The following is a 25,950-nucleotide window of genomic DNA, read 5'->3' as shown; positions in this document are numbered from 1 at the left end:
CTCTCAAAGATGCTGTCCTATATCAAGTGCGTGTATCAAATTGGGACAATGTTGCACGTCGAGAATCAATCATTTTGTACCTCTATGGACGTATTTATGACTTTACTCTAACTTCAGTGTTCACTTTTTACCTGACGCGCCCTTTACAGAACTTCATTTGTCAAATTAATGAATAAAGACTTGTAATGTTTTCAACTGTACTGATACACACCAATAAAGCCCAAATTAAAACTCAGGCCTCCCGTCGAGTACCTGTGTAATAAACTTGGCTACAGCCAGTGCTGAGGAGTGTTATTAAAGTGAAGGGTGGAAAATGAACTAGCTAGAATTCCTCTCGTAAGCTTGGCTAAATCTATATACTAACGGGGATAGGATTCTAAAAGGTGAAAAATAATGAAAGAGGTTGAGTCAGATTGCTGACCTAATTTTAAAAACTCCAGCTACGCTCAGCGGGGGAAAAAGGGAGAAGTCGATAGAAATATTTAGACACTAACTCCTACTGTTTAAGGTTAATGCATAACGATTTGAAACTACCTTGCATTAATTTGCTATGCAACTGTCGCTCAACATGCATAATTCAGATATAAAAAAAATAACAAAACAAACCCACACAACATACAATTTAAAACGAAAACGATAAATGGTGATTTAAATGATTATAACATGAAAAGAGAGAAAAATAAAATACCTTATTTCGGAAAAAAGAAATATAAAAAGGGCAACCAACTGTACAAGTTCCGAAATTGTATGATAAAAAATAGTAGTGGCTCAAAAGCCAACGCACCCAGATATCAACACTTTGTGTGCAGAACTTGGTGGAGCCATTCATGTTAGATTTCTTGGTCGGTTTGAGATTCAATTTGCCTCCATTACTTTTTTATTTCTGTTTTTCCAAGGTCTGCGACTTTGTGATTAAAGAAGTGATACTTGGCTTCTTTGATCTCACGCTAGACCCTGTTCTTTAAAAGTTTCAAGGTAACAGAATCTTTGCCATCACGAATAGAAGCAGCTTGGCGTCTCTTCATAAGCATTTTGCTTTTTTTTTTGTGGTCCAAGATCTGTCAGTTGGGTGTACAAGGATGGATTTAAATGGCAAAGAGGTGTCAACTGCGTCCTGAAGTTCCGTAATAAACGTGTAGAGTTGGTTTTCCTAAAATCAAGTGATGATCTGCGGTAACTAAATTTGGGAGTTGAAAAAGTTGGGAGACTTAAGGTTTGCTATTAGGAAACCAGTCTAATGTACCCAAGTCATTTGTCTTTAAATCACCATTTCTTTGAGATTATTCGGTCGCGTCAAGTCATTCAGATGGAGGCCTGTTGAAGTGGAATTAAAGTGTACAACGATGACAAGCGAATTCGGTCGGTGAATTAATGGTTGGTCCAAATTTAAACGATTGTGATCGCTATGTTGACCTTCACCTGTCGAATGGTAAACAACGTATAAGATTATTGAAAACATTGGTCTTGGCAAAGATGATATTACCGTGGTCCAAAAAGATAATTGCTTAGAGCTATAAAGTAAATGGAAAAAGGGAGATAAAAATGATGATGATAAGGAGAAAAAGTAGAAAATACAGCAAAAACAAAATGGAGTTTTCACGGGGAGGAGTTACTCGGCCCCCAAGCCAGTTTGAGAGTTACTCCTTGTCCGCCAGCTCCAAATCATACTCGAGGAGAAATTATTCGGCCCCCAAGCCAGCTTAAGAATAACTCCTATAGCATGATTCGAACCCGCTACCTCGATGACCTCACTTGCACTCGTTGCGCGCCCACGATTACCAGTCGACCATCTGGACCATATGTATAAATTGTCGGTGTAGAGAGTTTTTAAATATCGGTTTGGGGGGAGGGTGAGGAAGTTCGTCTGACTAAGAGTGCAATCGAGCGTCTCCGGTCGGTAATAAGGGAAATAAATCATCCAAAGAACTGATCATGTCAGCGAAGAATATTGGCATACGTCGTAATGGCGGACGGCGTCGTTTTCCGGGGCCGTTAAAAATGACGATTTGGACACTTCTCAAATATGCTGTCCTGTATCAAGTGCGTGTATCAAATTGGGACAATGTTGCACGCCAGGAATCACGTATTTTTTACCACTCTGGATGTATTTATGGCTTTTAACTTCAGTGTTCACTTTTTACCTGTTAGATTAATCAATAAAGACGCATTTATTTATTTCGGCTGTACTGATACACACCAGAAACATTTTAAATTTCCTCTTTGACTATAAAAAAAAACTGTCCAAAATTCATTTTGGCACAAAACTTAGATCCCTTACGAAGAGGCACAGAAATACATTGTCACATGCAATGCTGACACCTTCATAATTTTTACTGATACCCCGCTCCTTGGTGACAATGGTTGGTGCTCACATAAACAATGAAGTTCTAAATGCAGGTCTTCTGAATACCCCTATACTCCCCTGGCGTTAATTTTTCCTATACTTCATCCGCTTTATTCTACGCACGCGTACCCCTTACTTGACCTCACGCGTGCCTGGACACTCCTCAAAGAAGCTATCAAGTGTTGACGCATTTATTATACACATATTTCTTTTAATTTAGTTCACTTCTCATCAGACGCGGCATTTGTAGTGCGTCAGTCGTAAGATTAATCAACAAAGACTTGTGCTGATACACAAAAAGTAATTTTTGAATTTCGTTTTGATCTTCAAAAAAGTATTAATATTTATGTTTTGCGCGGGAAGCATTTTGTATATCATCTGTGATGTCGTGTATGCTCATAAGAAATGAGCTGTAATTTTCTGTGACGCTTACACAGTAACCTAAGTGTAGATGCGTGTCCGCTGAATGCAAACAGTGCTTACTGTCGCATTTTCTTACAAGTATTCTAATTAGTCATTTCTCTTGAATAGAAACCAATCATATTTTGTGTTAGAAGTTACCCATTCCCCATTCTCTTGTACGCGGAAATCCACCCGGTTGTGGTTATCTAATCCCTACTAATCTCCTTCGAAGTACATTTTCTTAGTGAAGAAATGAGTGCTGCTAAAGTTGTTTGGGGTCGTTTTCTTGGACAGATCGAGGCGGTATTACCTCGTAAGCTTGTTCCGTTTTGGAAAGCTCCTGCCGGTGAGTATTTTCTCTTGATTTTGCGCTATTTTACATGGCGTCTGATTTCGGCGACGTAAACATGTCTGGACTTTGGCGCTTCGACCACGTATTTTGAAATGGGGTCAATATGGCTACCGGCATAAATTTTAAATAGAGGAGAATCCCTGATCGATTAACTAGTTTGGTTTGTCCACAAATTGAAGCGTTTGTTTGTTTCGGGATGGACCGCACATACGTACTTAATGGCAGAACCAGAAATGTACAAACATGAAATGGGCGATAGTGTTTAACTAACCGGTACATGCAAGACATGTCAGAGCATGACGGGACGCTACCCTGCACACGAAGAGTACGGTAATTCTGTTTTTAAAGGCGAAAAAATTTCCATGGTAAGCGATATGCCAAGGGTTCTAAAATCTCGTGCCAATTAAGTGGCTGAAAGAGAGGTCGAGGAAGCCAGACAATTGGAACTACTTATTTTCTTCCGGAGTGGTTGGTTACATTGGTTGGTTAACGGACCCTCCTTGCACGAGGGTTTCGCCTGCACTGCCTCTCTGCAACACATGTCAATCCAAACTGAGACATGTGTACAGTGAGACAGTTTGAATGTCATGTCAATGAGAAACAAAGGTCTGTTCATGTTATTTTAATTATCAGTATTTCAGTTAAGTATGTAACATAACCCTTAAAATTGTGCTTTGAAGTATTTTAGAGTTTTTTCTTAATTTTTATGGTAAGGTATGTGTAAGGTAAAATTTCTGCTCAGCCCCATACTACATTATGCATTCAGTTCTTGGATAGAGAAAACAAGAACAAAAACAATACATTGCCATTGGGAAAACAGATTTGTTTTACAATAGTATGGGGCTGTACGGAAATTTTACCATCCGTAGCCCCTAAATTGTTCTAGTTAGCCATTGCAACAGTCACAGCCCTTTAGAAAGTTATTAAAACTTTAGCATTATGTACATTTTCTTGTAAGTACAAAATTTTTTTCAGAGGCATGTGATTGATTCTGCATTTATATGTCTATTTTTTTTTCAGGGCCACAAACTATCTTTTTCTGGGCACCAGCTTTTAAATGGGTAAGAACATGAAAAATTTATATAATGCTATGCAAGTTTTCATCAGTCAGTAGTTTGAAAACTTCTCACATAAGTATACACCAGGCATGTGATCAGTGATGCCTTTCTCATGTTCTGATATGACTTTCTCACTTGGAGGTCAAAAGGAGGTCTTCTTAATCCTTTAGCCCTCAAGAGTGAAAAGCATCTAATTTCTCCTAAAAGTATCACCCCTGAATCAAATATTAAGGTCATGAGAATAAAGGAAATGATCACCAACCAAAGAAGCTCTTGATTGTAGAACAAATCCTTCCTTTCAGAACTGTTGTAAATGTATCAAAAACATCATGGAGAATATACATACTGATATTATGGTGTTAAAGGCTAAGATAGTACCATTCATAATTTTTCTCAGTGAGAAATAGTTAATAATGTAAGTGACGTAATTATTGCACCTATTGAAGATGTTGCACTGTTTTTGTTGAAGGGTCTTGTATTTGCTGGTATTGCTGATCTTGCAAGACCAGCTGATAGACTCAGTCCATCACAGTCAACAGCTTTGGCAGCTACTGGTGAGTTCAAATATTCCATTCCCATTTAACCCAACTTGGTTAGCACAAGTTGTACAGCGCTGCACTGCTGTGTGTGAGGTTGAGGGTTCAAGCCCCAGACCGGCCTAGCACCCAGGGTCTTAAAATAACTGAGGAGAATGTGCAGCCTTTGCTGTGTTGTGGTTTGGTCATATTATTGTTTACATAGGCCCTGATTCAAACCAGCTTTAAGCTTGAACTTAAGTTTAAACTTAACATCATCAGGAGCAAACACAAACTCTGAAAAAATGCTTACTTTCTGATATCAGGAATAAGAAAGCAACAGTAAGTTATATTAACCCTTAAACTGCCAAGATCTGATTGTTAATATTCCTCTCTAGATCAAGGTAACAACTTCCACCAGATAAGTTTGAATATTCTCATAACCTGTTTGCTGGACATGGTAGAGGTATTAAAGGGAGAAGGTACTTGTTAATCACTTCTGGGAGTTAAAGGGTTAACAGGTAACTTCTCCCTACAATATTTATACATTACTCAGCAAACATGTAACGAGAATACTCAAACTTATTTGGTAGAAGTTTTTGTCTTGATCTTACATCAAATTCTCAAAACTGATTAACAAAGATATGTGTTGCAGGGAGAGGAAAGAATAAGAATGAGATCTTGGGAGTTAACCCTTTCACTCCTAAGATCTCATAGGATATTCTCCTCAGTATCTGCCACACAATTCTTATGATGTTAGTTTGGAGAATTTGTCTTTGGATCAACTAAAAATCTCCTAATCTTTATTCTTATTTATTCTCATCACCTGTCTGCTTTATATTGCATTAACACTGTAAGGAGAAATCCTCTCTTGGTCACTCGTGGGAGTTAAAGGGTTAAGGTTCTAGGGCAGGGAACTTGGTCTCCTTTGGTTTAAATGTATTTTGTCAGTTTTTCCATTCTGTGTAGTGGAATAGGATTGTCCAAACAGTGAGCATACTTGTTCCTCTGGATGGATAAATTTAAATCAGTTTACATTTTTGGTTGCGCATTGATGTAGAATGCATGTTTGTTATATTGTATGAGTTCACCATAGCAATGTTAAATTCTGTATGAACTTTATAAGCTAGGTAAAAACATTGGGTAGACTAAACTGATGTAGCAACCTCAAATTCTGCATAAACTGCACAAGCCACACTCCCAGACACATTTGTTGGGACATGTACTGCCTCTCTTGTCCCTCTGAATGTTGTGCTGAGAGGTAGCACAGAAAAATTGGCAATTAACCACCTTGTAAATTTTTGTGGATAAGTGTCCCAACTAAGTATGTCTGGGAGTGTAATTACAAGCATTAGGTAGAAAAATTGATTTTTAGTTGGTCAGTGAGTCAATTGTTAAGTCATCTGGCATGTTTACTAGTTTCTTTAGGATCAAACTCTAATTCTAAATTCTGTAGGTCAGGGAGGTGATTTGGCAAATGTAAGTGTTTTGTTTTACTTTATTTTAGCTTGCTGTTAACATTGTTTGTAATTAATTTATGTTGTTATTATTATTAAATTATTGCAGGATTGATATGGGCAAGGTACTCGTTGGTAATCATCCCCAAAAACTGGTTGCTCTTTAGTGTCAACATTGGTCTTGGAATCACAGGAATAAATCAGCTTTGTAGAATAGCATAGTATGTGTTGTTTTATTGTGTTGTATAGGATAGCTGCAACCATCTGTGTATTCCCAGTGGTCTTCAGTGTGTTTTTGAAAATGTGAAAACACTGACAGATGTGATATTTATTTCTAAAAGAAATAGTTTCCATGTTTACACAGCTTCACATAGAAGCTAAGCAGACTGTTAAAATTCTTAAATTTTTTTTTCAAACTTTTCTTGGATAAACTTCCTCAATTTCTCCCAACCCTGAGATTTTATTTTAGACTTAGTAGTTAAAGAAAAAAGTCATTTGTCACAGTACTTGTCAATAGGATGCAATTACTTGTGTCCCAAAGAGGTCAAGCACCAATTTTTTTGCAAGAAAAAGCATGAAGTCATCACATCAGAATGTGTGATTGTATTCATTAATATTTCACTTATATTTTCAGTTACAGGTATACTCTTGAGAAATCAAAAGAATCAAGTGAAATCCAAGCAAGTGTGGAACATGAAGCAAACTGAGGTTATGGTGGATTGGAATAAGGACATTGTAGATATTGAATTTACTTAATCTGAGCCTCACTTTGGGAGTTAACCTGGGAAAAATTATTTTTTCATTTTGGTTGGTCAGTTTTTGTCGTCAGTCTACACATCAGATCACTATTTTACCCATTAATTTTTAGTGTAATTCATTTCTAATCCAACTGGTAATAACTCATAGGGAAAATCAGGTTTTATCTATATATATTTAGATATGCTACTGCTCAAGCAGCTTGTAATTAAATTATTCAATGAAAATATTTAGCATTTTTGGTCATTCAAATTTTGTGTAGATCAGGGTAGTTGCAATGGGGTAGCTGTGCCTGAATTGTAAAATATTAATAGACATGAAAATGGGCAGCAACTGTGGATTTTTCTAATTTGGAGTTAGTAAGACAAGTAATAGGTATTGAATTAATTGTTTCTCATATGTATCATTAGTATTTAAAATTAGCAAGTGTCTTTTAAGGATGGTATATTTATACATATGGTTTTAGTATCTCACAAGGCATAGAATAATACATGCAGGTGTTGTAATGATGAATTAAATGTAAATTGTGTATTGAAAAATAAAGGTTTTGTTTACATCATTTCTATGTTTTGATGAGTCATATGCACCATTTGGATATGGAGATATTTGAGTCATTTTGCTAGAAACAACACAGCTTGGGAAGTGGAAACAATCCATGAAACAATGCCATCTTTTCATGATTTGCTTATGTTCATCATTTTTATAGAGTATGAGGCTCTGTTTACAGATCATATAAATAAATCTCCAAACACAGTATTTATTGTGCAGTACTGATCACAAGTTTTGAACATTCATATTCAATTGACACTCGTTGCCAGGGAGTCATTATTGTCCTGTATTTCAAGCTAGAAAATTATTGACAGGTACTAGGGGTGACCCAGCAGTCAAAACAATGGGTTGAAAGGTTGTGTCAAGAGCCTGGTCTTAAGTGTGGTCTCAAGATCTTTGAATATGACTCTTTAAATGCATACACATTGCTTCTTTGAACCAGAGAATAAATGGAGTGGGGGCTAAGGTGATGGACAGTAGCTCAGCTTATCAGTAAAGTAGCATCTCAGCTTAAAAGAAGCAGCAATGCTCCCAAGTTCCTTCATTATGGGAAAGCAAGATGCTAATTAGGCCAGAAAGACTTCACCATGTTAACCCTGACCAGAGTGACAATTGTTTTATAGACATAATTTCTTTTTGATGTCTTATTTGCCATTGTTTCAATGTTATTTGGTTTCTTCTGAAGTCACTTTTTGTTGTGCTTTCTTTTACACATGTAGCAAAGTTGCTATGCCAGTATGTCATCCTGAGGGAGTTTGTTGTTAATTTCAGAATGTACAGCAAGCATAATTATCTTCTCTCTTTTGTGGTGTTTTGAGTCTCTGAAGACCACCACTCCTCGCTGTTCCCTTTACCCTTATTTCTTGGAATTCTCCAGGGCTCAAAGTATGAAACCAACTTTCCATCCTTTGTGGGAAAAATACTCTTCATTTTGAGACCAAATTCTTTTGCCTATAAACAAATCAAATTAAAGTTTGAGAAATATTCTTTTAAAAGATGCTGGGGGGATTTTTTAGCAGAAGAAAGATTTGCACCAGTATCTCACTGGCACTATGGGCATGCTAGGTGGTTTCACTAGAATTGTAATAAGCCTTATTCATATTCAAGTGGGATTACCCAATTACCACCTCACGTAAGCTTCCCTTTCAAGGTGTACTGGGCTGGTGAAGTTTATTTTGAAAGTATCAGTTCTCAAAACACTGAAATCATGAGAACCCTCATCATTATTGTTTCTTTTTCTCCTTGTGAAGAAAAGGGTCAGAAATCAAACAATATCCACATGAAAACAATGATAAAGTAGCAAAAATTTGGGGATAATGTGGTAGAAACAAGGAGTAGGGGTGACTTTTTAGCAAAGATGTCACATGTATATGAGCTATCATCAATTTTTCTTGACAAAGAGGTGGATTACATGCTCCTTTGGAATCACCCTTCCCAGTATTGCCTTTATGAAATCGAAGTGCAATGGTGAACTTTACAGGAAATGATGGTTGGAATTCACTAGGAGACAAAAAGGGGTTCCAACCACAATCACCAAGCTAATAATTGAACATTAACGGTTTTTTATCCATATAGGGCCATGGTAAATATTTATTTAATTCCCTGCCCTCAACCAATCATGGACAACCAAATACACAACCCCAATAGATTAATGCCTGTGAGAGGTCAGGCAGAAATTTTTCTCTTAATTCTCCACTATAAGGTTGACAAAAAATCCTACTAAATCTTGAAAACTAGCCATCGATATTTTAGAAGGATAAACTTTTTATATTCAAGATCAATTAATTTTCCTTTCAGTCTATTTAGTAAAATCTATCAGTCTACTGAGTAAAATTTAGTAACCCTGCTTCCACTGCACATTGTCGAATACAAAAATCATGTGCAGGTGTGATGATAAGTTATAGACTAGAGTGATTTTCTCTGCTGAGTCACGAGGAGAGTCATTCCTCATATACCTGCAGCCTCACTGCACCTGACCGAAATTAAGAAACAATAAAACATGACACGAAACGATAACTCCAAGTTAGGAAAAGCTAAACTGAGAAAATAACTTATATCATGACTAAACACTAAGGACAGCGCACACCACAAAACAAAAACAAACAAACACACACACAAACAAACAAAAAACGTAGAAGTGTTACGTATTCTTACATCCTTAACACCAAGAGCAGTCTTCACTCCAAGTATTAGAAGACCAACCCCACTGACGGCAAGGACAGTGCCCCATCCGAGAGCTCTCATGGCTAGTTTCGCCCCTTCTTGTTGACGTTGGTCAAAAGAGCTTGGACTTCTCCTTCGCGCTTGTCCGATAGCATATCCAAAACCACTAGCCATCGACGCAAAAGTTACACCAGTCAACAACAACGCTCCTGCAAAAACATCACCCGCTTTCATGTTTTGAGAATCGCCGTTCTCGTGCATTTTCTTAGTATTTTCGTCCGCCATTTTGAATGTTAAATCGCGGGCTCATTTAAGCATGCGCTCCTAATCCTCGGTGTGGCGCCTGATACTCGAAGACATTTCGTTCCGCTTGGATATGAAGACAAGCAAATAATGGGTTGTTTCAGGTGGAATTTTACCAGTTGAGCTTGTTCGTGTACTTCGGCACACGGAGACTAGTGCTGGTAATGACTAATTTTGCCCTGCGGAGAAGCTGCGTTTGTCCTTGCCGGTTCTGAACGACAAAAACCTCCATGACTGTAAAGCAATACACACCCATAATGTCAAATCGCAATTGGGAAGTTTTTCCAGGGAGAAACAAGTTTTACTGCGATGGAAGGATTATAATGGCGAGAAATAATGGCGTATTTTATTTTACCGTGGTGCTTATTGTGGTAACCAGTGGACTTTTCTTTGCATTTGAGTAAGTATGGAGCTGAGTCGTTCCTTCACTTCGATCATGAGGTCATTTCTCAAATGTAACGAAAAGTTGGAAATTATATAAACACAACGAATCTTTAAATCTTTTCGCTGTGGATCACTCAGACAGCAGCTTAAACAAGACAGCGATCGTTTTTCCAGTTGTATACAATTTTTTACACCTGTGTATTAAAGTGATATACAAACAATTTTAATTTTCTCAGCTGTTTTGCAAAATATTTTCCGTATTCAGGGTATTCAACTTGTTTTGTAGTTTGCTCTATGAAGTAAATAATGCATCTTTGCCCACTAATTAGCTTTGCATTTGTTCATAATCACTTGCGTTTTATTTCAGCCTCCATTTAGGTTTTCCTATATCGAATTATTTTCTTTTTTGAAACTTTTTCGACTCTAGCTAATGTAAGCCGGAACGTCTACATTGTATGCATGCGATTTTCTGAGCATAATTTTTAGAACAATAAATAAATTATACTGATTACCCTGTGACCAAACAAAGGTCCATTTAGTTACTCTGTGGCTGCAACAGTGTATTGGAAAAAGATAACCTACGATCTTATTAATTTTTGAAGATTGAAATAATTTTGTATTTGGTGTTGGATTTATAAATTACTTAAATTTCTAATTTCACATAGAGCCAAAAATGTTAAGACAAAATTGTCTTGTAGCAATGAATCTGATGCTACTATTTTGCAATCTGCTCATATTTATGGTAGCATTGAATGGTATCTCCATTTTTCACTGTACAGCTGGAACATTTAGTGGTTTTTGATGAATTATTCCACAGAAACACATTTGCATGGAATGAAAAGTCTTGCAAAATAAATGGAGGGTAAATTTATCATATGTACATTCTGACCCTCGGCTCATAATAAAAACTGTTCGGGAATACAGTGAGGTAGCGGGTAGGGGTGTTGTCTGATTTTAGTTTTCTTGTGTCAGACTTCATCATGTATATGCTCTAAAATTTAATAGAATTCTGTGAAATGTCATTAAGAGGCTAAGTGCCGCATAACTAAACAAGTTTTAAGACTTTAAGAATACATTTGGGGTTAAAACACATTTGCTCAAAGAACAAAAAAAAAATCACCAATTTTGCATGCTCTACTGCATGTGAAAGAGGAATGCTTTTGGCTTACCAAGTACATAGACCTTGTTAGAGGGGGATTGATATGTGGGAAGGTATTCCACATGTGACTTCTTTTGCCCAATGCAACTCTGAGGTGGAAGTCAGAGCTTTGCTTGTGTGTAAGACAATGTTTATTTTCTATGCAGTGCTATTGTTATCAATACAATTGTAAATATTACAGATGTTACCTTTTTAAGTTTAAAATGGGAATAGCTAGTAGCATTTTGCACAAGAACTCTTTCCAAGAAGGTGAATTTGTTAATCAAATGATTGTTTGTAAAAAGATTGATATGGATTTATCAAAAGCAAATACATTCATCTACACTACTTATATGTCAACACTGTTGCTATATTTGTGACTACAGAAATTTTGAATTATGCAGCATAGTAAAACTAAGTTTTTTTCTCATAGTGAATAGGATTTGTCCAGAATACAACCACAAGAAAAGAAATGTTTTCACTTTGTTCTTTTTATGGTGATTTGATAAATTTTATGCTTTGGCCGCAATGTGCAAATCAGTTTTTAAGACCAAATTTGGTAATTGTTTTTGGAAAGAAACTGCAGACTTAAAGCAATTACTGGTATATACATGTACATGTAGGTCTGCATGATTTCTTTCAGAGTAAGAGTTTAGTTTGTCATTGTAAATACTGTCTTGTTTGAAGAGCATTTAAACTTACGAAAATTGTTTTATGGTCTGTCAATGCTGTTGTTTCCTGCTCCTCTGGTACCTTATCTGTTCAGCTATTTTCATGACAATTGATTTTGTTCATTTAAGAATCACATATATGTATGACTTTTTCAGGGGCTGATTATTTTTACTGTCAGTCACATATTTTCTACAATATGAAATCAGGATTGTTGAATGAAATAACATTCTTTAGTTGATATCTTTTTCTCTTCTTATCACCTCTCTACTTGATAATATATCAGAAATGTTATGAAAATTTTCTCCTTAGTCACTTCTGGGGTTGTAAAGGTTAATAGAAAAATTTTTGTCATTGAAATAATTGTTTTCCTGTTAGTAGTTACCAGTATGATAATTTGTTAGTGTAATTCACAGAGGTTAGTCTGTGTAGAGTTGAATTGAATTAATTTTTATGAATCTTTCCCCCTTGTCTTTTTACTTTGCAGCTCTCGTTACTTGTATATGCATGTTTCTCCAGCTGTCCCATTCATTGCAGCATGGTTATTTATCTTTGTCATGTCAACACTACTTCGCACAGCTTTCAGTGATCCTGGTATAGTACCTCGAGCATCAACTGAAGAGGCAGCTTATATTGAAAAAACTTTAGGTGAGAAAAGAAGTAAAGTCAATCAAATTACTATTGTACTGAAGATAGTCAACTTGAGTGCTCATAATTAGCCTAAGTTTTAAGAAGGAGAAAGGTACTGGGGTACTCCCATTTCTACGAAATCTTGAAAGTTTTGCATCAATATTACCAGTAGGTTCTCCTCTCATGTGCCAGTTTATCAAGTTTGCCTGGTTAGTGGAGCAAATTTTGCCATCCATTCATATGGGAATATTCTGTCATGCTGTATTGTTGAGATCTCAGCCTGGTTGTTGTTGTTGATAGCAGAATTTTCAGTTACCCAGATGAAGTCTCATTCTCTCCTTATTCATGTGAGTTACAAAACTGGGATGCTTGTAAAGGGAGAAAATCAGACTCCATACGGAGATCTTTTTCACAAAAATACATCTTAGATTTTGCGTGGATTTATAGAGTTCATAGGAAAGACCTCAAAAGATCAGCTAGGAAAACCTCAGGAAATAAATAAGCCTGGTTGATTGGGTGAACAAATGTGTGAACATATTGGGAAAATTTCAAGTCATTTTTGCCTATCTTGGATTGAATTTCATTGAAACCAGCTTGACATAGTTTTGCTTGTCTTTTCTTCTTTCAGAAACTCCAAATCAAGATTCTCAAACATATAGGCCTCCTCCCAGAGTGAAGGAGATCTCAATAAATGGACAAACTGTTAAACTTAAATTTTGTTTTACCTGCAAGATATTTAGACCTCCTAGAGCATCACACTGCAGTATGTGTGACAACTGTGTAGGTGAGTAGAAATCAATCAGTGGAGGTTTGGTTGTGGCAATCTTTTTTAGGCTTTCAAGGTTTTCAGCTGGCATCAGACCCTGGAAAATTCTTCAGCTATATGTACAAGAAAGAATTTTTAAGGGAGTTTTCCCTATTGCCTAAGATGTTTTTAATGCAGATGTAGAGAATATTCTCTTGTAGCCGCAATCCAGATGTGTGGGGTCCTGGGAGATACATTTTTTGAAATGCATCTATGCTTCCAGTGTGCAGTTACGGTCTTAAGTTTTCATAATATTTTTCATGATTCTAAATACAGCAACGCTTTGGTTGATTGTTTCTTAGGTTTATAAACATGTTTAAACCGCATAATGTTATGTTTTCTTCTTTTTAGAGCGGTTTGACCACCACTGTCCATGGGTGAGTAGTTTGTTAGTTTTCATGTGAGTTTAGGTTACACATTAATGCAAGGTCATTTTTCTGCCCTTTTTTTTCAATTCCACTGTTTGGTCACAACCCTTCTAAGCATTATAACTCAATTTCTAGAATTTTATAGGAGGTGATTTTTTTTTAAATTTTTGCCTGTATTGTATGTTTTGGCCTCTCTTCACTGAGGGGTGTAATTGGGTACCAGCAAGTTGCTAGGAGCTTAGGGGGAGGGAGTTTTTAGTAATGGGTTTGCATCCAGTTTCCAGCGGAAGTATGAAAGCTTTTAAATCCCAACATGATTAGGAAATGTTTAGAACTTGTTTTAATGTAACTACTGGTTGGTTTTGATTGGATTGCTTTTATTATTTTTCTTCTAGGTTGGGAACTGTGTAGGGAAAAGGAACTACAAGTTTTTCTTCATGTTTCTAGTTTCTCTCTCAATCTACTGTTGCTATCTCTTTGCTTTTGTTGTAACTCATCTTGCATTGTGTAAGTTGGACCATTTTTACTTACACCTTTGTTCCTATTCTCCTAATGGTATTTTATGTGATTGCAGCAAGAGACATTCAATATTTACTAGATTGTCATGAACAGATCAAATGTGTTGTGGGTCCATAATGCACCAGAACTGTTTCAGCTTAACATGTTAGGTCTGCTTTGAGTACAAAAAAATAGATTGCCAGTGATAATTACTAGGGATGTTCCTTTTTCTGGGATGGGCAAAATAAGGTAATTTCATTTTGGGAGTGTGAGTGGGACAGATAGGAAGTGTACTATTTAAGATGCAAAGAATATTTAACTGGTAAACCCTTTTTATCAGCAAGTTCTCTCTGCTGTGGCCATTTTGGTCTTCTTTAGGCTCCTGCAGGGTAGAAGACTCCAGAGATCCCAAACATCCCTTTTAGGAGCTGCTGGTTAACAACAAAAGTTATCATTGACAGTTGTTACAAACTAGTAAATCCATTGGAATGTTACTTGAATAGTGTCTCTATATCTTTTACAGTATCTCAAGGAGAGGAAAGTTCATTTATTTCTGCAATGAAAAAGTCTCCTGCTAGATATCCTTTGAATTAAATATCAGACACACAGGCTGAAGCTCATGACTCAGTGAAACTATCTTAACATATGATTTTAAGTTCTTTAAATTACATGTGAAATGTATCAGCTTAGTGGTAAATGCTGCCACCTGGGAGAAAGAAAAGGGGGGGGGGGCTATAGCTAGCCAAGTCATTGTGTCAGGGTAGGGTAGTTTTAGTGAATTGTACTGTATTTATTTGGTGTAGTGTAAAGTGACCACTGTATGGCTGTCTCACTGTTCTTTTCTGCACCAAAGAGTATGATTGGATTGCAATGAAAGTGACCTGTCAGGAAAGTTAGGATAATCCGGATAATCCTATTCGAAGATATGATAATCCTATTAGAAGACTGACTGTTAACTGTTTTTTCCTCGAAATTCTTTGACGTACCTAGTTTCTCAAGCAAGTAAACTCTTTAATTCAACTGAATTCAAATGACTCTTCTACCCACATACTTGAATAAAGAGAGTCAAAGCAAATTTTCAGGAAACTGTATTTAGTAGGTTGAGGGAAAAAATGTTGTAGCAAGCAATAGGAACAGAAAATGATAAAAATAACTGAGCATATAATTAGATCATGTCACACAGTACTTGCACAGTTACATTTTTCATGATTACTGATTGGGTCCTTAACTTTTTGCACTATCTTAGAGGCTATTATTTGCTTTTTTTCAATCTGGTCAATAGTTGGATTGACTGGTTTTCATTCATATTTGGTTGGCTCAAATCAAACTACAAACGAAGATGTAAGTTCTTCATCAATAATATCAAACAGGTGCAAAATTAAACCCTTATTATGGCCCACCTTTAAATTTGTTATCATAGAATAAGCACAGAGTACCTTCTTGTCTCAAAACTCTTGGTTGCCCAGATTGTAAGGGGTTTCTTTAACCCTTTAGACCCCAACATCAATGATCATAATCTCCATACTGTTCTCCATAAATTTTCTGAGGTGCTGACAAGGAGAATGAGTTTAACAATCAAGAGTTTCTTTAGTTGGTGATCATTTCATTTATTCTTGTGAGGTTAATGTGTGATTTAGGGATAGTGTTGTATGGAGAAATTCAATGCTAATCACTCTTGGAGATTAGAGGAATGGGAAAAATTAGTGCCAGGTTGCCTAAGTACAGAAGAGAGTCTCCTGTGGTACTCAGGCTCTGTTTGAGCACAGTCCAGATCCTACAGTGAGATTTTTTAAATTGTGCTTATGTTATGTTAGTAATTATAATTATTTCTTCCCCTTGATTTGACAGATTAAAGGATCATTTTCCTCACGAAGTGGCCAAGGAAATGTCAATCCTTATAGTCGGGGCTCAGTATTGAAAAACTGTGCTGAAGTTCTTTGTGGACCACTTCAGCCCAGGTACGGTGGTTCAGCAGCTTTCACACAAAAATTATATTGGTTATAATTATGATTATGAGAATGATGATGACTATAATATAATTGTTAATAGTGATGACAATGAGCATGATGTCTGTTGTGATGGGCTGGTTTTCAACCACTGTAATTGATGGATTCTGATCCTTATGGCCAAGGGACAACTGCTCTAAACCAAAATCACAGAAGAGCATCATATTTTATAAGAATCAAACACAGTCAACTTGCTGTAATTTACATCTTTGTTGGGATTGTTGTTGTTTTTGGGTCAAGTCTCACAGCTGCTTTTGTTTGATAGTTTAATAAACAGAAGAGGTGTTATTATCCCTGAACCTCCTGAATCAGACAAGTATGGGGCAGTAAGGACATCAACAACAGCACCCATGGTGAGTGATATAGATAAATCTGTTTTACTTCTTTGCAGCTGAATTGGAGCTGCTGCAGCTGCAGTGTGTAGATAAACCAAAACCCTGGCTGGATTGCCAAGGGTCACATTGTGGTGCATTTCTAAGTAGCCTAATCTTCTTTGTCATGGCAAGGCCTGACTAACTCAAATCATGCTGAAGGATCACAACCATAAGTTTTGTTTGTGTGATTTTTAAAATTTTGTTTTGGCTTGTATCTGCTAGAATTGCCTTTTGACCAACTGAACAATGTAGTATGTCGTTCAGATATCTATGAAGTACATAATCTACGTGTCTAAACTCTCAAGTACATGCGTTATATAATCTGTTTCTTTCTATTGCAGTCCCCCGCACAATTAGGCTCAACAAATGGTGTCAGACATGATGCCAGTAGAGCAGAGGATGAACAAAACAAGTTATTACCCAAGGCACAAGAACAAGACAGTCTCCAAGCTGACAGTGAAAAGGGACTTGTTAAATTAAGCAGTGTGTGAACAATAACCTGTACCTGCATGTGTATGGATCTACAGTTTTAACGTTTGTTCAGTGTAACAACAGTTAAAACATGGAATTAAGTTTCAGTATTGAAGGTTCCATCTGTGTTTGTCTCAGGGTCGAGGGTGTTGTTTTACAGGTCCCATGTAATGTACCATTTTGTCGGTAGAAGGGGTTAGCACAAGACTGGAGCATTTATCCAAAGGAAAAGCAATGGACACTACTTACAGCAAAGCAGTACACCCATTATGAACTTCAAGTAATGATCAACTAACTAAATCATTAGCCCCATTTTATTACTTATTGTAGGAGTCCTTGCATGTATCAAGCCACGATACCCTTTGACAATCACAGAGTCAGGGTTTTGCTCTGATTTCTGAGGTGACCTAATGTGTCTGACAAGCAGAGAGCAGTGGAGATCAATAGTTACTGATTCATAATATCTTCTAGGCAGAATATTGATGTGACAGCATGAGTAGCCAACAAAGCCATGCATGTAGTAACTGGCAAAGCTCATCTGCCTCTGACCCTTATTTACAATCCTGCTGTATATTTTAGTTAAGATTATCAAACAATGAGCCTGACATCTACATTTCAGAGAGTAAATCAAGCTTTAAGGGTATCCACACTGACAATAACTTGTAATTTTAGTGGTCAATATCTCACAATTGTACCCAGCTCTTAGTATTTTATGCTGTTTTACAGCTAAGTGTGTGATTTCCTTGAATTTCATCTTATGCATTTCATTGTTAGTGGAAATCAAAATACATGTCTTGAGCACTAATTCAAATACTAATGAAGAATGTCATGGTTCTCAAAGAACTTTACACCCTGAACAGCTTTGGTTTACACTCACTTGAGAATATTTCAGGCAATCAATCATTTTAGGTTTTTCAAATCAGTAGGAACATCATTAGGAAATACAACTACTGATTGGAGGTTGTCTCACATTTGAAGGAAATTGTGACTCTTTTTAGTATTGTTATGGCCTGTTGATTTACAGTGGTTTCCAGATATTGTACAATGTGACAAATAACATTGAAAATGTACTTGATAATTAAAGTTTTGGTTTTGGAATTGAGGGTAGTATGTTACTGTTGTTGATCTAAGTGGTCACTTAAAAACTTCAATCTGCAATGGAAAAATTATTTAATTGGCAATATGTAAGGAAATTTAATACTTCCTAAGTCCATTTTGTCAGCATTTTGATTTTTAATTACAAAGGTGAGGGCTTTTTTTTTAACTGTTTAGAAATTATTTAAATTTTTTATCACTAATCATTATATATTTAATGGTTAGTAGGCACATTAAGGGATATATCTTACTCTGATTTCTCACAATTCTCCCTTAACGCTGTCCACAAATTCACTCCTAGGAGTGACTAAAGACAAACTTTCCTGCACAAAAAAAAATGAATCCTTTACAAACAAGGTAATGAGAGGGAAGGAAATTATGAACCAGAGGATATGGGTTAATTTGACACCAAATTTCTCAAAGCTAGAATTATAAGAGCAGTTTGGCATGCTGTGTTAAGAATTTATAATTTGATCTTGGGATTTTAAGAGGTAAGCAGATGAAGAGCAGAAACAAAAGCCTAATTTACATGGAAGGTTTGCTTAAGAACATCACTTGCTGCTCATTTGTGCAGATTGTTCACTTTCTGTTAAATATGGTGAAAATGTAACCTTCATTCAGTAACTACTCTAACAACAAATGTCACACTTCTAGAAAACTATTTTAAATACCACTAATAATAGTTTTTTACTATTGGTCTACTGTAAGGTAGTCATGGTCACAGTTGCTACTCCAATGACATGATCTATGTTGAGACTGGCTTCAATTGAAGTTCAATTCATGCCATGGTCCAATGCAAAATTTATTCTGTTAAGTTTCACCTTGAAGGATCCTATTTCTCTAGGTGTCTGTTAAAAACAATTTTTTTTTCTCCCAAAATTATAACAGGTGGATGCAAACTATATCTTGGCTTTAGTTCTTTTTGTCCAGCCAAGAGGACATTTGATACATAAAATCACTCTCCAGCAAGTCCCCAGACATGCCCACAACCTTGGATACATATGCAGTGCTGAGAGGGACAAGCCTGTTTGTGATGCTCAAAACTATTTGTGAAGCATGGAATGGGGAACACAGATTTGACTAAGCACTAGGACCACTTGGATTGTTACATAAAATTGAAATATTGGTACTAGTCTTCAACCGGTTTCAAATACACATCAAATGCTACATAATTACAGATGTTCACCTCACAACCAATGTCTTGCTTTTTATTTTCACACTTTTATTAACTGGTACTGGTCTTAAAATTTATCTTAACTACAGATGCTGCATGGTTGTATGTCTATCTCACAACCCTTGTTTTAGTCTGTATATTCACACTTCCCATTCATGCTAAGAGGAAATGAAGAGAAGTGGTTCTTCTTTCCTGGAAAATCAGTTGAGGTGCATTGCCAACCTAACACGTCACTGCACTAAAAAAGAATTGTCACGGTAACACTTTTTTGGAGGGGCACATTCTCATTAATTAATTAATTCATTTGATTTCATATCCAAAATAATGCAGTTTCTAACAACACATTAAAGTGACTTAATCACAAACAAACTTTTAGTATCATCTAACACACCAAATTAAATGTAACTACCACATAAGCTGATTACTTGAGATGTAAGTTATAATCAAAATGCATGTTGTTACTTTTAATTGAATTGTACTTCCATTGTACTTCCATTCACCTGATTGGAGTACATCCAATATACTAATATTCCTTTGTCACAAATGGAAATGCCTACCAGCATCACTAACTGAAACATCCTTTTTTTATGGACCAGATATCCAGGTTGAAGAAGCACTGTGAACTATAGAGCACATATTTTTTCATATGTTTAAAAAGCACTTGAACTTACTTTATGAATTTGTTTTACCAATGGTTGTTGGAGGTTAGGAAGACTGAAGGCAAATGTTGAAAATACACCAACAGGCAAACCAAAAACTAATAATAATAATAATAATAATAATAATAATAATAATATACTTTCATTATCTCTGACAGAGGTAATTATCATTGCTACAGATTAAAATCCCCTAGACTCCATCATCACTGCCTCCAAAAGTTGGCATAGGAGAAATAGGGGTATACTCATTCATCAGACATGTCATCACAGCCTAAGGAAGAGACACAAAAGAACCACAGTTAATGACCTATGATGCATTTCCCCTAATTTAGCAAAATCCTCAATTTGGTGTTGACAATAATCCAGCATTACAAGGCATTAGTGTCTCTCCATCATTCAAGAGTTTCAAAAACCCTTAAGTTTGATACCAGGCTTAGTGCATTTGACCTTTCTTGTAAAAAAATGACTCCTGTTTGGAGCATCGCTACCCTTCCCCCCAGAGGGCTTGCTATTCCATCGCAAGGTTACCCCCTGCATTTCATCAGGCTTCCCTGACAATTTGCTGGTACCTTCTTTTATTCCTGGGGGGAGAGAAGCACTAAGAGTAGAGTAGAATTATTTGCCCAAGAACATAACACATTGACTCAACCAGGTCTCGAACCCTGACCTCTTGACACAGTGTCCAGCACACCATGTGTCCCTCTTCTCATTTATATGGAAATATTAAAATCATTTTTGTGCAAAAGGCTTTGCACTTACACCTACTACAAATCAGAGGCTTTAGGTATGTAATATGTGGCCTGATAAGACCACTATTGGCCATCATTTACCTCCACATAATGAAGAAAGTTCTTAATCACAAGAAAATAAGACTTCCATAAGCAGCGGTCAAACTAACTGATCCAACTTACCATTATAGTCCATTTCCTGTTTTCTGCCTCCTGCCAAACCAATGACTTGTCAGAAAGAAACACTTCATCGCTCACCTCGTAAGGTTTCCGTGGCAGGCAGTGGAGGAAAACAGCCTCTTCCTTGGCAAGAGACATCAACTAACAAAAGAATAAAGTTTAAACTTGTGCTCAAAAGCAGAGTTTGTAGTAACCTTACAGGTTATAAAAGTGGAAAAAATAATGACTTTCAAAATAAGTTTAAAGAATCCATCAGCTAAAGCAGTCAAAATCCTTCACCCCCAAACATGCAAAAACATTACCAGTCAATCTGCAAAAAAGAAAATATGCAAGACTTCACATTAACCTCATTCACTATTAGAGCCCACCTTAGTGTCAACTTGGAAGCCTGAAAAAGATTTGAGTCTTGCTGCTTTTTCTTCTTCCTGGCCCATACTGACCCATGTGTCAGTGACAATCACATCTGCATTGGAACATGCCTCTCTGGGATCTGTTGTGAAGTTCACGGATGTGTTTTGCTAAAAAGAAGGATTGGCACTACATCATCAAAGATTACTGTGTATTTTTATGATCAACAATCATAGAGAGACCACAGATTCCTACCTCTTGGGCAAAGCTTTGAGAAACTTTTGTGATTTCATTGTCTGGCTCATAGCCCTGATATACAAAAGAAAAACAGTATCAATGAACACACTATGGTAAACAAGGTGTCTTAAATATCTCTTGACTTGGTGGGGCAATAAACTGGTCACACTTTGTTCTTGACATGAAACCTGGCTGCAATTTGACTTTCAAAAAACTGTTGATGCCCAACATTGGAGGTTCTTTGAGAGGAGAGGGTAAAGCATCTTCAGACCCTACCTGAACAAAACTCTCAAATTTGACTTCACAATCTCCTCAAAAATAGATTCGACCGATTTGAGATGCAAACAATTTCAGCTTGTTTAACACTAAACAGCTTCTTTCAGACTCCCAAGATCTCATTAGTGATTCTCCTTATTATCTCCTATACAGTTCATGTGATGTTAGTTTGGAGAATTTGGTATTGGATCATCTAATAATGCCTGAACTGATATTTTCCTTATTCTCACCACTTTTCTGCTTGATGTTGTATTGATATTGTAAGGAGAAATTCTGTCTTAGTCACTCATGGGAGTTAAAGGGTTAATGGGTGATCAGGGGTTATACTGTAATGAGAAATAAGTAACTGTCCCTCTTTGAGATCAGAGGATTCACTTCAACTTGCTACAGATTATGTTTATAAGTGGCAAAGGAACACAAATCTCTATGGAGGCTAACTAGACCTTTGGAGTTGCAATATTCAGGTGCATTCCAAATTTTGGAGCTGCCATCATAAATGAATGAATGATGTTGTTCCCATCTCCAACCCAGGCAATGGTGCGGCCATGTAGGCTGTCAAAATGTTCCTTGGAAATTTAAAAAATGTGATATAGTCAATGCAGGAATCTCTTCAAAAAAACCAATACTATCATAATAACATTTTCACCACATGTGAACTGCCTACTTTGGCTTTAATGAACCTGGAAAATTCAGTCAATTAATTTAGATGGAAGTGTGTCTCCAAGGAAGAGTTGTCATAAAAAAAACAATTCATGACTTAAAATTACCTGTAGTGTTAAAAGGTCTGCAAGTATCTGTATAGGGTGGTACATGTCTGATAAACCACTGCAAAAAACAAATTTATACACCTTGGACTCTATTCAATTGATATGAGAACTTAAGGAAGAAAAATCAGAAAAAGAGAACAGGGGAAAGGAATGTGGGAGGAGTGAAAGCAAAAGAAAAGGAGGCAACATAAGAGGAACAGAGAAACCACATGATATTGGCATGGAAATTCCAGACCATGGTCTGTATTGTAAAAAGCTAGCCAATCAGATTTGAGGATTTGAGGATTCCACCTACTGAGATGCTTCAGAAAAATTAAGTATACTGGGTACATTATTTTAACCCCTTTACTTCCAAGATCTTGTTAGTTATTCTTCCTAGTGTCTGCCATACAATTCATGTGATTTTAGTTGGGAGAATTTTGTACTGGATCAACTAATACCCCCAAGATCTCATTAGTTACTCTTCCTACTGTCTGCCGGACAATTCATGTGATTTCAGTTGAGAGAATTTTGTACTGGATCAACTAATAATCCCAAGATCTCATTAGTTACTCTTCCTACTGTCTGCCATACAATTCCTGTGATTTTAGTTAAGAGAATTTTGTATTGGATCAACTAACAATCCCCTAATGGATATTTCAAACATTATTCTCGTCACTTTTCTGCTTGAGATTGTTTCGCTATTGTGAGGTGAAATTCTGTTTTGGTCACTTATTGCATGGAGTCAAAGGTTAGAAACTGACTTCTATGGCGTAAGGAACAAGATTGTTAAAATTAGATCCTGCAACAAGGTATAAAGGGGGTAAGTTCCTAGAACAAAAATTTATCTTTCAAATTGGCACTCTTAATCCCCATGGTATCAACAAGCACTTTTTATTTGAATAATTTATTCTTTTTTTTCTTGTTACTACATTTCCACCAATAGCGCAGCTCCACTTTCAGCAAATAAACACACACATAAAACCCATAAATCCTCCAATTGTAACTCTTAACAGCAGCCAGTTTATTTTATCAACTCAGTTGATGATACCAAATTACCCTGAATCAAGGTACCTGATAACTGGGATGGTGGCATGTTCTGCCATTACTTCAAGATCCTTCTGTTCATATACCCTTGCCAAGATAAAATCACAGAATCCTGAAAGAACCCTGTAAATGACCGATGATTAAAAAAGGAAGATAGAATACTGACAACAAAACATATAATAGTAGTCCTGACGTATTTATTTCTAGGCCAGTTTATTGCATCACCATTCCAATGTATCACTAACTGTAGCCATTTCATTGCAGTTAAAAATAAATGAAATTAATTTTTTGCACTATCTCCTTTACATTTCTCATGATTTTATTTCTGGAAATTTTAGTGGATATTTTTTTTTCTTCTTGTTACCCGCCAATTTAAAATGTATTTGATAATATTAGGAGAATATCCTTTCAGATCCCTCCCATGGGTGAAAAAGTTAAAAGAGAGAGAACATACACTAAAAAAACTGTCACAGTGTTATTTATAAATGACCCCAAAACAGCTAAATGGACTTAAGAAATATCATTAAGTTAAGTAAATATATTAAACATGATATTTTAGTTGATGATTTTCTCTACATACTTGGCTGTGTCTATAGCTGATTCATTGACTCCAAGATGAATATCACTGTCTGTGAGAAATACAGAATGTCCTCCAAGAAGGGCAAGACCTGAAAGTTTAAGAAAAGTTAAATAGGACTTTGCAACCTGTATTACAGTCTTCTGGCTGAAAAATCCATCTATAACATACCAGTTTCTGTTGAAACTCTTGTTCGTGTGCTACGTTTCTGGAAAATAAGAGCAGCTGATTTGCCTTCCAACAGCCGCACAGTCTGAAGATCAAATAAAAATGAAAGGGGAAGTGCTCACGATGGACTAAACTGATCAGTGCTCTGTGTGTTTTCATCATTGCTCAGTAAACATAAAGTTTATTAGAGAAATGAGAGTGTCTTGATTTTGGTTCTTTATATACAATTACCTTGAAACCAACAGTAGCATTATTGGATTGCATCAGCATGTCAAGATTCACTTGTTTTGAAAAAGTTAAAATACAAACATGCCAGGAATGTTATTAAGGAACAGCTATAAAAAATACAAAACCATTTCAAAAGAAAAATCAAGCAGGCTCTGATTCCACAAATTATCAAGACTTTCAGAGAGGTACATGGCCTTTAAAGAATCTATCCAAGTAATAAAACATTAGCCATACAAAGCAAAGACAATCATAGCCCTACCTCATTCCCGTTTTTAATTCTTTGCTTTAGATCAGCTGCAGTCCACAGAAGATATCCAATCTCATCACTAGTAAAGTCTTTCAGAGTAAGAAGATTCCTCCCAACAACAGATGGAAACCCATGGCTATGGAGAGTTCAAAGCTTCAATGTGTTTATAAGACAATACATTTTATCAACCCCATGAGTGATCAAGACAGAATTTCTCCTCACAATATTAATACAAAATCAAGAAGAAATACTATATGAATAAAGAAAGTATCATTTAGGGGATTTTAAGCAGATCCAATATCAAATTCTCCAAACTAACGTCATGAGAATTGTATGGCAGACAGTAAGGAGAATTACTTATGAGGTCCCGACAGTCAAAGGGTTAATTATTCCTAAAATCTCAACAAAATATTTGCTTTGAATATCTTATCTGAACCCCTTATCAACAAAGGGGAAAACGGTAGAAGTTCTCTTAGAGCTAGCCAGTTTTCAGATGCATTTTTTTTTTAAAGAGATTCCAAAAATCAATTGTTCTTTATATCACTGTTCTAAAAAGAGGCTAATATAATTAATTGAAAATAACTTGTAAAGTACAGCTTGATACAGTTAGAGATTGAAAGTGTGACAGAATAGTAACCTGAGATGTTAAGGAATCACATTCTTTTTCATCGACTAATTAAGAGAACTGACAATTTTTAATTCTGTAATAAATTAAAAATGTTTTAATCGATCACATCAAGGTGAGGTTGGAACAATAGACCACGAGAGGAACATAAAATCCCTAATTGCTCTTTACCTTGTACTACAGTGCCTCTTTGAAGAAAGAGCTGCTATTATTCTGCAATGGCCATTTAAAGGTTCTCTTCCTTTCATAGCTCCAGATATAGAGGAACAAATCCGAAAGCAGCTTCGAAATAATTGATTGGAAGCCATTTTGATTCAGTTTTTGTGACGGGTTTATAAACCGACGTGTCACGAAAACTCGCGAGAGTTCCCGA

General features: G+C 36.2%; 4 protein-coding genes across 5 annotated transcripts; 2 read left to right on the top strand and 2 right to left on the bottom strand.

Moving 5' to 3' along the window:
• The first annotated feature begins 2,821 nt into the window (after positions 1 to 2,821).
• LOC113686523 (mitochondrial pyruvate carrier 2) lies at positions 2,822 to 7,443 on the top strand. Its single transcript, XM_027204157.2, has 5 exons — positions 2,822 to 3,092; positions 4,119 to 4,159; positions 4,626 to 4,710; positions 6,238 to 6,349; positions 6,763 to 7,443. The coding sequence occupies exons 1-5, from the start codon at positions 2,999 to 3,001 to the stop codon at positions 6,833 to 6,835; spliced, it is 405 nt and encodes a 134-aa protein (XP_027059958.2). The 5' UTR covers positions 2,822 to 2,998; the 3' UTR covers positions 6,836 to 7,443.
• Positions 7,444 to 7,625: 182 nt separating this feature from the next.
• Positions 7,626 to 9,911, bottom strand: LOC113686514 (transmembrane protein 242). Its single transcript, XM_027204147.2, has 2 exons — positions 9,588 to 9,911; positions 7,626 to 8,384 (listed from the first exon to the last, which is right to left on the bottom strand). The coding sequence occupies exons 1-2, from the start codon at positions 9,879 to 9,881 to the stop codon at positions 8,223 to 8,225; spliced, it is 456 nt and encodes a 151-aa protein (XP_027059948.2). The 5' UTR covers positions 9,882 to 9,911; the 3' UTR covers positions 7,626 to 8,222.
• Positions 9,912 to 18,340, top strand: LOC113686591 (palmitoyltransferase ZDHHC14). 2 transcript variants are annotated; one of them, XM_089180522.1, is made up of 11 exons: positions 9,912 to 10,299; positions 12,578 to 12,738; positions 13,349 to 13,504; positions 13,877 to 13,902; positions 14,289 to 14,400; positions 14,915 to 14,969; positions 15,630 to 15,732; positions 16,240 to 16,349; positions 16,663 to 16,750; positions 17,113 to 17,278; positions 17,332 to 17,467. In XM_089180522.1, exons 1-10 carry the CDS (start codon positions 10,130 to 10,132, stop codon positions 17,260 to 17,262), a joined length of 1,131 nt encoding a protein of 376 aa, XP_089036648.1. In that variant the 5' UTR covers positions 9,912 to 10,129; the 3' UTR covers positions 17,263 to 17,278; positions 17,332 to 17,467. The 2 variants fall into 2 exon arrangements, with proteins under 2 accessions (XP_089036648.1, XP_027060032.2); XM_027204231.2 differs by having other exon boundaries at positions 17,113 to 18,340.
• A 1,202-nt stretch (positions 18,341 to 19,542) lies between these two features.
• On the bottom strand, positions 19,543 to 25,943 carry LOC113686608 (ornithine transcarbamylase, mitochondrial). The gene is made up of 11 exons (XM_027204247.2): positions 25,749 to 25,943; positions 24,965 to 25,088; positions 24,481 to 24,562; positions 24,313 to 24,400; positions 23,760 to 23,855; positions 22,707 to 22,764; positions 22,383 to 22,505; positions 21,682 to 21,735; positions 21,447 to 21,596; positions 21,082 to 21,219; positions 19,543 to 20,441 (listed from the first exon to the last, which is right to left on the bottom strand). The coding sequence occupies exons 1-11, from the start codon at positions 25,883 to 25,885 to the stop codon at positions 20,361 to 20,363; spliced, it is 1,131 nt and encodes a 376-aa protein (XP_027060048.2). The 5' UTR covers positions 25,886 to 25,943; the 3' UTR covers positions 19,543 to 20,360.
• Positions 25,944 to 25,950: the final 7 nt, after the last annotated feature.

The sequence above is a fragment of the Pocillopora damicornis genome, chromosome 8 (assembly GCF_964200805.1).
Source record: "Pocillopora damicornis chromosome 8, jaPocDami1.2, whole genome shotgun sequence".
Classification (NCBI taxonomy): Eukaryota; Metazoa; Cnidaria; class Anthozoa; order Scleractinia; family Pocilloporidae; genus Pocillopora; species Pocillopora damicornis.
The sequence above is the reverse complement of the archived record's forward strand: the minus strand, read 5'-3'. Positions and strand labels throughout refer to the sequence as shown.

What these genes read in the sequence shown, in the direction of transcription:
- LOC113686591 (XM_027204231.2), top strand. Translation starts at nt 10,130, where the DNA reads ATGACTGTAAAGCAATACACACCCATAATGTCAAATCGCAATTGGGAA. An exon ending in TTATATTGAAAAAACTTTAG is followed by an intron (nt 12,739 to 13,348) that starts GTGAGAAAAGAA and finishes TTCTTCTTTCAG; the next exon opens with AAACTCCAAATCAAGATTCT. An exon ending in TATGTGTGACAACTGTGTAG is followed by an intron (nt 13,505 to 13,876) that starts GTGAGTAGAAAT and finishes TCTTCTTTTTAG; the next exon opens with AGCGGTTTGACCACCACTGT.
- LOC113686514 (XM_027204147.2), bottom strand. Translation starts at nt 9,881, where the DNA reads ATGGCGGACGAAAATACTAAGAAAATGCACGAGAACGGCGATTCTCAA. An exon ending in CTGCTCTTGGTGTTAAGGAT is followed by an intron (nt 8,385 to 9,587) that starts GTAAGAATACGT and finishes ATTTGTTTATAG; the next exon opens with GCAAAAGAATTTGGTCTCAA.
- LOC113686608 (XM_027204247.2), bottom strand. Translation starts at nt 25,885, where the DNA reads ATGGCTTCCAATCAATTATTTCGAAGCTGCTTTCGGATTTGTTCCTCT. An exon ending in AAGAGGCACTGTAGTACAAG is followed by an intron (nt 25,089 to 25,748) that starts GTAAAGAGCAAT and finishes AACTCTCCATAG; the next exon opens with CCATGGGTTTCCATCTGTTG. An exon ending in AAGAGTTTCAACAGAAACTG is followed by an intron (nt 24,401 to 24,480) that starts GTATGTTATAGA and finishes TTAAACTTTCAG; the next exon opens with GTCTTGCCCTTCTTGGAGGA.
- LOC113686523 (XM_027204157.2), top strand. Translation starts at nt 2,999, where the DNA reads ATGAGTGCTGCTAAAGTTGTTTGGGGTCGTTTTCTTGGACAGATCGAG. An exon ending in GTTTTGGAAAGCTCCTGCCG is followed by an intron (nt 3,093 to 4,118) that starts GTGAGTATTTTC and finishes TTTTTTTTTCAG; the next exon opens with GGCCACAAACTATCTTTTTC. An exon ending in AACAGCTTTGGCAGCTACTG is followed by an intron (nt 4,711 to 6,237) that starts GTGAGTTCAAAT and finishes AAATTATTGCAG; the next exon opens with GATTGATATGGGCAAGGTAC.